The sequence below is a fragment of the Passer montanus genome, unplaced genomic scaffold, assembly GCF_014805655.1.
Source record: "Passer montanus isolate IOZ18808 unplaced genomic scaffold, ASM1480565v1 scaffold136, whole genome shotgun sequence".
NCBI classification, from domain to species: domain Eukaryota; kingdom Metazoa; phylum Chordata; class Aves; order Passeriformes; family Passeridae; genus Passer; species Passer montanus.
The window spans coordinates 696936-708099 of record NW_024360497.1 but is presented as its reverse complement, the minus strand read 5'-3'; the positions used below and the strand labels follow the sequence as shown (position 1 = coordinate 708099).

Sequence of the window (11164 nt, the reverse complement as noted above, 5' to 3'; positions counted from 1 at the left end):
TGCAGCTGCTTGAGGCAGCAGCTCTGACAGCCCCAGGCTGGAGCCTGTGGCAGCTCCCAGCTCAGGGCAGCAGTGAGTCCATCCCACTCCTGGCACTGCGAGGGTCTGGGCTGCTCACACTGGGGGATCCCCTGGGGTCAGAGGGGCTGAGCAGCACTCCTACAGCAGCTGCCCTGGAAGCCAATCTGTCCACAGCTCCAGCGTCAGCTCCTCTGCCCCAAAGTGATGTCAGTGGATGTTCACTCTGCTGGGTGTCCAAGTGAAGGTTTTATAAAGCATCCAGGCCTCCAGAAGCCTTCAGGCCTGGGAATTCTGTGTGGCTGTGAGAGAACTGTAGTTTTTCCCTGGCACAGCAGCGAATCAGGGAACAAGCTTGGTACACATGAGGCTGGAGGTGGGCTGGTTTGGGGCTGCTGCTGCAGGGCACAAGCCCTGACCCTGGGGAGCTCCCTGGAGATCACAGGTCACCCTTGCACGTCTGACAATTTGCTTTATTTTTCCTGGTGTTGGTAGTGCCTGCAAAATAGGAACACTGAGACCAAGGAGAAGCTTTTCATTCATGGATCACCTCCCAGGTGAGAGAGCAGCACCTGGGGCCTGGAGTGTCTCTGAGGCCTCTGAGCCCAGCCTATGCCCATGGAGCTCCCACAGACCCTACCAAGCACTGGTAGCACCTCTGCCGTGCACTATGCCCTCACCAGGTTTTGTAGGTTTGTCCCCCCATTTTAAATAAGGAATTGCTGGAACTTGTGCCTCCCTCCAGGGCAGCCTTCAAGCAGCGTTTTCAGACCACAGCTTCACAAGGTGGGAGCGCCCCATGCTCCCACATCCTTGTCAGGGAGGTGACAAATAACCAAACCAAGGGGACAAAGCTCCTCCCCATTTCTTATCCTCTCTGTCTCTTGTTCCCCCACCCATGCAGGGTGACACAGAAGGGTAGCCAAGCCCCTGGCACCCTGGGACAGTTGATGTGGGGAGCATGGCTGGCACCTCATGTCTCTCAGCCCATCCTGATACAGGGGCTGAGCACAACGACCTTCAGCCCACCAGCTAAAGGCAGAAAATGATGCTCAAGCTGATTTTACATCATTTGAGAGCAATTTGGCTTCAAAACCAGGCTGCCCCATTGCAAGGGGCACTGGCTGACAAGGGCAGCAAGGCGAGGAGCTGCAGTGCCCAACCAAACCCACCTTCCCAAGGCACTGGGCACAGCCCGGGGAGCACAAGGCAGCCACACAGCACACGTCTGTCACACCCATCAGGCTTTATACACCCCTCCAGCTTCCTGAATCCCTCAGATCTCAGGCTCCAAAGCCATAAAACAGCCAGGGAGGAGGAACAAAGTGGGGGATCTTTCCTGAAGGGGGAGTGTGGGAGGAGAGGCAGAGAGGCTTTTCCTCTGTGCTATGGCTCTGAATGGGGCTTGCTCAGGCTGGAGCCAGCTCAAACCCCTGCAGGGCAGCAGGGGATGCTCACCCCAGCCCCGGGACCAGTGGCATAGTGGCTTTGAGGGGGTCAGTGGCAAGGCTGGGGTGCCCAGAGGGCAGGAGAGGTGATGTGAGGGGGAGGCTGGAAGGGCACGCCCAGCACAGTGATGGGAGCGTCTCCCCTCCAGCCATGTCCTGATGCAGGGTGATGATCCTGGAAGGTGTTTCCTGTGGGAGGAGTCTGCTGTGGGGCAGCAAGGGGGCCAGGGGGCAGGGGATGTGCAGGGGATGGGGCAGTAGGGGTGAGTGGCCGCGGGCTCTAATCGTCCTTGTCCTTGGCCCCGTGCTTCAGGATGCGGGTGAACTCCACGTAGTTGAAGTTGCCCTTTTTGTCGATGGGCGCCTCCCGGTACATCTCATCCACCTCCTCGTCAGTGAACCTGTCCCCCATGGTGGTCAGCAGCTCACGCAGGTGGTCCTCGTGGATGAAGCCTGCAAGGAGGGCAGGGGGCAGCGTTGGCAGGGGGCACGGGAGGGCTGAGCACAGCACCTCGCCCAGCTCTCCTGCTCTGGAGCTGCCTGGGGACTGTTCCAGCAGCCGTGTGGCCAGCCCCCGTGCTGGCTGTGGCAGAGGGGCCGGGCTGTACCTGAGGCCTCCTCGTCAAAGCAGGCGAAGGCGTTGCGGATCACGTCCTCGGGGTCGGTGCCGTTCAGCTTCTCCCCAAACATGGTGAGGAACATGGTGAAGTTGATGGGCCCCGGTGCCTCGCTCATCATCCCCTCCAGGTACTCGTCAGTGGGGTTCTTCCCTGCAGGACACGGGCAGGGGGTGGATGCAGGGCCCTGCTCCCCCAGCTCCCATCCCCGGGGTCAGCCCATTCAAACAAACAGCTGGAATGGCTTTTATCCATTGCAAATCGATCTGCTGGTTCTTGTTCACCCACCCCACGAGCATGGGAAAGGAGTTTCTGCAGTGCCCAGTGCTCCCCCCTCAGCATCTCTCCTGGTGCTTTCATCTACACCTGGGAACAAGCTCTGCCTTGGGGGAAGTGCAGTAATTGATTTGGGGGTTACTGGAATGAAACCCATAGCTTTTCCCATTCCCCCTGACAGCTCCGAGGAGAGGGGCAGCAGTGTCCTCACACAAGCCTCGTGCTGCTGATGTCCCCAGCACTGGTGCCACAGTGGGTGCACCAGGGATGCCTCAGCTCTGCTGAGCTCTGTGCCCCCAGCGCTGGCCTCTCTCTGCTCCCAGAGCTCCAGCTCCCTGGGAGGAGGGAGATCCCTCCCGTGGACAGGCAGGACTCCAGAACAGGTTTGGCTGCCAGGTCAATCATTGACAGACCTCCCAAAGCGCAGTGGAGATACCACTGGGGGCGGGAGGAGGGAGCCATGGTCTGCAGCAAAGGAGAATGGCTCGGGGCCGGGAGTGGGTACAGAGCTGCAAGTCTCAACCAGCCCAGGTATCACACCAGCACAGGGACCTGCCTTTGTCACCCAGCTGGGAGCAACAGGAGGCCTTTGTTCCATGTGGGACAGCCCCAGTGACATTCTGGGGTGAGACTACTCAAACATTCCATGGCTGCAGCTGGTGGTTGCTCCCAGGGCAGAGCTTCTCCAGCCCTGAAGGTCTCTTCCCTTGTGGTGAGTGCACCTGTGAGCAGCACACAGAGCTGCTGCCCTCGGACACCTCACAAACACCCCTTCTGTCAGCTGGTGGAGCAGAGAAATCCCAGCCCGGGCTCTGAGGTATCCCAGCACAGCCAGTGCCCAGCGCTGGGTGTGGGCACGAGGTCACCCTGCAGCCCTCCCTGCTCCCGAGCTGGGGCCAGGGGCAGAGGGGCTGCGGGGCACGGGCAGGGTGTCCTCACCAAGGGAAGCCAGCATGTCGTGCAGATCCTCCTTGTCAATGAAGCCATCGCGGTTCTGGTCAATCATGTTGAAAGCCTCCTTGAACTCCTGGATCTGGGACTGGTCGAACATGGCAAAGACGTTGGAGGTGGCGCGCTGGGGGCGCTTCTTGGTGGTCTTGGCTTTGGCACGTTTGCTGGACATCTTGGTGGCTGGGGAAGTACCTGGGGGCAGGAGCATCAGGAGGGCTGGGGACAGGCCGAGCCAGGGGGCCAGAGCAGGGACACACTGCCCCTGGCACCTCTGTGTCGTGCCTCAGTTTCCCCAGCTGTCACACACTTGGGCAACACAGGGAGATGAGACAGCCACAAGGTCAGACATGGGGATGGGCAGGACTTGAGCTCTGATGAGTTCCACGGGCAGTCACAGAGCAGGCAGTGCTCACTGCAGTTCCCCAGGACCGTCCCCCAGGGCTGCAGGCAGCCCCCAAACCCACTTGCTGCCTGTCCTCTCTGCACATCCGGGCACAGGGAGAGACCCCCGGCCCAGCACCCGGCTGGGTGCCAGTCCTGGGGCCATGGGGATGGAGATTTCAGCACTTCAGTCACCGTGGCTGTGCCTCTCCACCTCCCCTCGCTCTGGCAGGCTCTCCAGGCCCAGCCCAGCTGCCAGGCTGGCAAGTCACCCTCACACCCTCTGTACCACAGTGCCAAAGCTGCCCCAGCAACCAGCACAAGGGGGTTATCTGCTCCAGGCACATTCCTCACACACCACTGCTTCCCATGTCCTTCCCTCTGTCCATCCATCCATCCATCCATCCATCCATCCATCCATCCATCCATCCATCCATCCCACCCCTGGTGGGTGAAACACCTCTTGCTGCTGCCCTCCCTGTCCCAGTGACCCCCACCCTGCCCAGGGAGCCCACAGGAAGAGGCAGAGGGGAGAGGGGACCATTGACCTCAGAGGGCTGCAGAGCCAGGAGAGGAGCCAAGAGCCCCAGGGCACTGAGGGTGGTGCTGTTGTTACAGGTAATGAATGCCAGGAGAAGGGGGAGAGGCAGTGGGACAGACCCACCTTTGGGCACAGTGTGTGTCCCACGGGGAATGGCACAGGGACCATGTGGACCCCAAGCACCACTGAGGCAGGACAACAGCAGGAACACCTGGTCCTTCCAAGGTGGAGGTTGCTGTGCCCAACTGGAACTGGGGCCCCCAGCAGGAACAGGGCTGGAGCAGAGAGCCCACTCCCAGCCCGGGATGGCATCCAGTCCCCCTCAGGCTCCCAGCAGGGGGCTGGTGGTGTCCCCACACCAGTCCAGGGATGCACTCATGGTTTGGAACATCCTGCTCCCCTGACACTGCCTGAGAGGAGGATGCTCAGGTTCCTCCCAGGGGAATCCTGCCGGCTTAGCCCAGCAGGATGGCAGCAAAGCCCAGCTTGGGCTGTGGGAGAGGCTGGGGTGGTCCTGTGGGACAGGCTGGGGTGGTCCTGTGGGACAGCCCAGGGAAGGGACAGTGCTCCGAGCCCTCGTGTTTGTGCCACAGCCATTCCTCCCTCACACACAGCCCTGACTCTCCTCCTGGCCAGTGTCTGGCTTGGGCAGCAGCTGCTGGGGCAATAACAAATTAATGCATCATGAAGGGATTCCATGGTGGAAGAGCAGAGAATCAGTCCTGTGCTCTGTGTGCCCCATGCCTGGTGGGCAGCAGGACCTGGACTCCTCATCAGTGCCCAGGGATGGAGCAATTCAGGAGCCACATCCTCTGTCATGGAGACACACCCCAGTGAGCTGCAGGAGGGCTGTCCCTGCTGGGCTGGACCCTGAGTGGGCTGCTCTGGGATCTGCTCTGGAATCTGCTGCCAGCTGGGTCCTTAGTGCTGAGCCCAGGGGACCACGGGGACCTGGGGAACATCCCCTGGTGCTGACATGGGCCAGAGCAGAGCAAACAACCTTCAGAGAGCCTTCCCCTGCCCTCCCCACACCAGACCCACTCTCCAGGTCTCTTCTTCCCCTCCTGCTATCACTCTCTCAAGGGGCAGCAGAGGTAAGGGCTGGGGCAGGGGGCCACCAGCCTGGTCCTCAGCCTGCTGTGGTCTCCAGGTTCCCGCAGCTGGGCTGTGCTGGAAGGACATTCCAAGGGCATCAGACAGTGCCAAATCACAACCCAACACACCACAGTGACCAGCCAAGCTCAGAGGGGGCAGGGCACCTCCTCCCACACCCTGACAAGGCTCCCATCCCACTGTGGAAGCACCCACAGAGTCCAGGCAGAGCCCGTCATCTGCAGGGAACATGCCCCATGTCCCCAGGAGTCCTCCCTCATCCCCCATATGCCCCCATTCCAGGATGGAATCCACACCTCCCTCAGCCCCCTCCTTTGTGCTGACCTCACCACCTACAGCAGCCCCAAACCCCCCCACATCCCCTGAACTCTCCCTCCTTTCCCAGTGCCCACCAGGAAAGAGATGTTTGTCACTAGCCAGCCAAGGGGAGAAGCAGGACTGGGGAGCCCAGCTGTGCCCACATTGCTTGAGCTGGAGACCTCATCCCCCAGTCCATCTCTGCCTGCTGCTTCCTCCAGCCCCACAGAGCTCTTTGCAGCAGGCCAGCCCCTCTCTGTGTGCCCTGCCAGGCAGCACCGAGCACCAGTGACACCCCCAGATGGCACCAGTGACACCCCCAGATGGCACCAGTGACACCCCCAGATGGCACCAGTGACACCCCCAGATGAAAGGGGACGGTGACATCCCACGGCAGCAGCGTGGGAAGCTCAGTTCAACACCACAACAGCACCAGGCCGAGTCAGAGCCAGAAACTAAAGCTCTGCTGCTGGCCCATGGCACTGAGCTCAGCTTTCAAAACACATCAAATTATTAGCAGAAGACTATAGAAATAAGCAGGAGTTTTACTCTCACCACATGAATTAACATTATCCAATTATTTACCGTGCCCTGACTGTGACCAGCAGCAGCACAGCTTGGCACCATCTCCACACAGACAGTGCTCTTCAGCAGGATTAAGTACAGCACACGGATCTGCAGTTTGATCCAAAATGTGCTCTGGAAAGACGCTCAGTCCCAAGGTCCAGCTCACTCATTCTGTCTCTGCTGTTTGACAGCTGCCTTGGGCTGGCTGGGACATGGGAAGAGATTTTTGGGTCAGTGTGGGGAAAGGTTCCTGTGCATGGATGCTGTGCAGGGATCTGCAGCCAGACCTGATTCAGCTGGAGCAGTCCCTGCTCTACACAAGGGCTTGATGGCCATGCTTTCTGGGATTCCCAAAACCCAGCTCCAAGAGCATTGCAGGGAATGCCTGGCCATGATGCCCTGCAAGCTGGGCTGGCCTCAGCAGGAGGGAAATGCATGGACACAGGTCCTGCCCCCGGCACCCCCTGCTGAAAGCCCCGTCCCAGCACTGCTCCAGCCCAGGAACTGTGGATCCTGGGCAGCAGAGCCAAGGAGGTCAGTGCTGGGTGACAGCCACACACTGATCTGGTCCCCAACTCCCCCTGTCACCAGCTTCCCTTGTTCCCTTGTCCCTCTGCCACTGCCCCTGCCAAAACAATTTCCCAGCCTCCTGCAGTGGAGGCAAAATGATCTCCTGCCAGGCTTGTGCCTCCCCACCTGAGAGCCAGACCCAAGGGACCACGGGGCTGACCTAAAGAGTCCATAAATTAGTAAATAGTTTAGTTTGAAAGAGGAAAGGACCCACAGTTATCCGAAATATAAACTGCCACGTGTTTCCTCCTTGGTAAAAACCAAGCAAGCAGCTCCATCCCGGTGCTGCTTCCTGGCTGGGCTGGGGAGGGTGGGACAAGCCAAAGGGACAGGGCAGTGCTGCCAGGGCAGGCAGCCTGTCCCAGCCCCATCCTTCCCCTCCTGCCTGCTTCCACCCTCGCCTGCAGCTCCTCCTGTGCTGTCCCAGCTCACTCTCCTGGCAGGAGCTCACCGCTGGGCTGTGGGTGCTGTGACAGGCTGGGCAGGAGGAGGAGGGCAGGAAGGGGACAGGGCAGCTCCTCCGGCAGACGTGGCAGCAGCCTGTCCCCAGCCTCTGGGGTGTTCACATGGATCTTGAAGCTATGATCTCCCAGGATATGTTGCTAAGGGCTTCCCAGGGATGGCTGCTCAGAAGCTGCTCCAGCAGGAGCCACCTCTGGAAGTGCTGAGGACTCTGCAGTGGGACTGCCCTGCCATCCCTGGCACAGCCGGGCAGGGACATCTGCTCCAGAGCTCCTCCACAGCATCCTGGCAGAGAGAGGCACGATGTGCCCATGTGCCTCTGCAGCCTGGGCTGTCCCGAGGGACACTCCTGCAGGGCAGACATTGGCTCCTCAGGGGGAACTGTGCTCAAACCTCTGCCCAGTCCCCAGAGAGTTGTGAGTACCAGCAAGCCACGAGGCAGCCACATTCACTGGTGGGCAAGCGCTGGCCCCATCACTGCAGCCCCGCAGAGGCAGCAGGTTCCACCCCTGCTCCAGGGTGGCACGAGGGCCAGCAGGGTGAGATGGTGCCTTGTGCATGCCCCTGGCACAGGAGGGGGAACATCGTTCCACTCTAAAGCTTTGCCAGCCTCAGGCACCTCTCACAGCCCCAGGGCTGCTCACCGGGTGGCCACACTGGGGGAGGGAGCAGGGACCAGCTCATCTTCCCTGTTTCTTTTGTTGTTAAACCATCCCTTTCCTCCAGCACAGTCCTGCTCAGGATGCCCGTGGGATGTGGCATTGCTCAGCTGCACCAAGGAGGGTTTCTGGTGCCAGGGAAGCCCCACTGCCAGGCAGAGGCACCGGCAGCTACGGGAGGAATCCTCGGCCCACTCGACACTGCAGGAATGCAGGCAGCTGCCATTCTGCTCCTTTTATGGCCTTATTAGAGCTGTGGGAAAGGGAGCCTGGAGGTGAGATGAAAGCAGACCCTGAGCCCTGGGCTGTGTCTCCAGCCCAGCCACAGCCACCGGCACTGGTGCCAGGGAGGAAGGGCCAGGGCAGCATCAGTCAGAGCAAAGTGTGCAGCGACCCCCGGGGAGGCAGAGCTCATCCCAGCCCTCCCCCAGCTTCCACCGGGGTCCCCGCACAGCTGTGGGGCTCAGCTGCAAGTTCAGCAGATGGTTTCTGGACTAGTTGCTTCCCACCAAGTGTAAGAGACAAGGAGCTCACCATGTGGCACACGCAAACCCTTCCAAAGCACAAGTCCTGCGGCCCCCAGGAGAAGCCCGGGCACAGAGAGCCTCGGGGTTCAAAGCACCCAGCCCCTTCCCGTGCCCGGGGAGGCCGGGAAAGGGACCACGGGCACAAGGTCTTCACGGCCTCGGGCAGTCAGCATAACGTGTCCTGGCCGGAGTTTGCTATTTTCCCAGGGGAATTAAGGGGCTCACCTCGGCGGGGGAATGTGGCCGCAGCGCCTCGGAGGGGGGAGGTGGCCGCAAACTCCTCCTACAACCGCAGAGAGCCTGCCAGGGAGAGAGGAAAAAAATTCCAGCGACTGAAGGAACCCAACCATCTTTGGTCAGCAACCGTGGTTGTTAACACTTGGGGATGTTCCACTCCAAAGAATTCAGCTCCAGCCACCGCCTTCTCCTACACATCCATGTTTTAGAGCTTGCCTGGCTTTTATCACAGTCGAAACATTTTGTACCAAAAGGGCATGCTGGGAGGGAAGCCAAGAGGACTTCAAGTTTTCATGGGAAAGACTAAACAAAACACAACATCCCTCTGTGCTTAAGGCTGAAGGAAATGAGCTAAATAAAGCTTTTCTGCCTTAAAGAAGTTTACTGCCTGAAGTGGCTCCCAGGTCACTAGGGAGATATCTGGAGCATCACGCATGCATCCGGATCTTGGCCCTGGTCTTCAGCAAAAGGACTTGGAGGAAAAGCAGATGTTCTAGACAGAACAGCCTCAGAGATCGGGAGGTGGGTGAAACCACGGGCAGCAAGACCTGCTCCTGCAGCTCTGCCATCCTGGGGAAGTCAGGATGTCCCAGCTCCAAGGCACTGCAGACAGCTACCCTCAGCTTGGCTCCGGACCCATCCCCACTGCCCTTCCGGGACATTTCTGCTGGGCCAGGCAGGAGGCTGCCCGGGTACAGGATGCCCGGCAGGATCCCGGGATCCTCCTGCCGCCTCAACCCATCCCGGGGCTGACCTCGGCACCAGCTCCAGCACCGCAGAGGTGGAGGAACGGCGGAGCTGCCTCCCTCTGCTCCCCGAGGCAGCCGGGCCAGCTCCTCCCGCTCTCCCGGGACGGCCGGGGCTGCTCCCCCTGCCCGCCTCGGCTCCATCCCTCCCGCTGCATCCCCCGCTCCATCCGCCCCTCTCTCCCCGTCCCGGGGCCGCTCGTTCCCGTCCCGGGGCCGCCGCCTCACCTGTCCCGGAGCGGGGAGCCGCGGGCGCTGCCGGAGCTGCGGGACGTGCGGGAGCTGCGGGGCCGGGGCTGCTCTGCGGGACGCGGCTCCGCGGGGCGGGTGGGCCCAGGGTCCCGGCCCGGCCCGGCCCGGCCCATACAAGGCAGAAGAATGCGGCGGGGCCGGGGCCGCGGGGCCGGGACGCCCTTATATAGACGAAAGCGGCGGCCCACGCGTGCCCCCGTGCCGCGGGGCGATGCGCAGCGCCGGGCAAGCCGCGCGTCCCGCCCGCTGGTGCGGGGAAACGCCCCGCGGGTGGCACTGCCCGGGGCACTCGGCGGTGCCTCGCCCGGGAGCAGCCCTGGCAGGTCCTCGCTGGTGGGGCTGCAGGACCAGAGGGCCCTGGGCTCCGCGAGAGGCCAGACAGTGCCCACAGGCTGCACTGCAGGTGGCAATGCAAAGGGAACCGTGGCCAGAAGGGTCAAGCAGCCCCTCAAAGGGTCTCTAAAGAGTGGCCTGGAGCAGAGAACAGCTGAGGAACTGCCTCGTTCCCAAGCAGGGATGCAGAGCCTGGAGAAACAGGGCTGGGGAGCTCCTTCCCCCGAGGCAGGACTCACACTGACCCTGGGACACCTCTCCAGGGCAGCAGCTCTTGCTCACGTTTCCTTCCCACCCCGAGCCTCAGCACAGTCCTGCAGCCACCAAGAGGAGCTCCTGGTCCTGTGGGGATCCCCCTTGGGAGGGTGATGTCCCTCCAGACATCATCCCAGAGGAGGTTTATCTCTGTTTTGTGGGGTCCCACAGCTCCAGGGGCAGAATTGAGCCTGCAGAGGAGCAGGAAGGTGGAAGAGGGAGACATGAGGAGTACTTCTGAGAGGGAGTGTTCTTCTGGGGACCCAGCTCTGACTGAGCAGTCAGAGCAGGACTGCCCAGCTTCAGCATCCCAGGAGCTCCATCACTGCCCATGGAGACGTGGGAAGCTGAGGCTGAGCACCAGACCCTGGTCAGAGGGGACAGCACAGAGCACACAGGCTGCACTTGCAGCAGCACAGATGAAGAACAGAAATGAGCAGTGACACAAATTAATCTTCAGCTGCCATTCTCCTGCAGGGCACCACTGCAAACAACAGCTAAAAAGCCAAACAAACCTGTTTCAGCCCTGATACAAAAGCAGTGGCTGTGCCCTCTGGCAGGCTGGCCAGACCCTGCCCAAGGCATGGAGTGTGTTCCCACTGGCTCAGAAAGCAGTGACCTGCTCTGCCAAGAGCCTGCCTGACTTGGGGACATCCTCCCCGTGTCCCCGTGCTGCTTGGATGAAATCTGCAGGGACATTGCCTCCCCTGGGGAGCCACAGAGGTTCCCGACCCTTGGCTGGAAGCAGCTGTCCTGCCTGCAGCCCCTCTGAAGGACAGGCTGTGGGCTCAGAAGCCAGCAGAATGCAGGAGTAGGGTTGGAAAGGCTGCTGGATGCTATGCCAGCGTGGAGACAAGCCAGAGAAAGCACAGAACATTTGCCATGCCCGTGAGCTGGACAGGAAGGCCTCAGAA

The 11164-nt window shown here is 60.9% G+C and overlaps 1 protein-coding gene across 1 annotated transcript; it reads right to left on the bottom strand.

Moving 5' to 3' along the window:
* Positions 1 to 473: 473 nt before the first annotated feature.
* MYL9 (myosin light chain 9) lies at positions 474 to 9841 on the bottom strand. Its single transcript, XM_039699565.1, has 5 exons — positions 9639 to 9841; positions 8653 to 8727; positions 3299 to 3502; positions 2075 to 2236; positions 474 to 1919 (listed from the first exon to the last, which is right to left on the bottom strand). Exons 3-5 carry the CDS (start codon positions 3480 to 3482, stop codon positions 1747 to 1749), a joined length of 519 nt encoding a protein of 172 aa, XP_039555499.1. The 5' UTR covers positions 3483 to 3502; positions 8653 to 8727; positions 9639 to 9841; the 3' UTR covers positions 474 to 1746.
* Positions 9842 to 11164: the final 1323 nt, after the last annotated feature.

Bases quoted from the DNA above. Each gene is read 5' to 3' on its own strand.
- MYL9 (XM_039699565.1), bottom strand. From the start codon at position 3,482: ATGTCCAGCAAACGTGCCAAAGCCAAGACCACCAAGAAGCGCCCCCAG. The intron at 2,237-3,298 runs GTGAGGACACCC...CGTGTCCTGCAG, and splicing joins CGACATGCTGGCTTCCCTTG to GGAAGAACCCCACTGACGAG. The intron at 1,920-2,074 runs GTACAGCCCGGC...CCCTCCTTGCAG, and splicing joins CTTTGACGAGGAGGCCTCAG to GCTTCATCCACGAGGACCAC.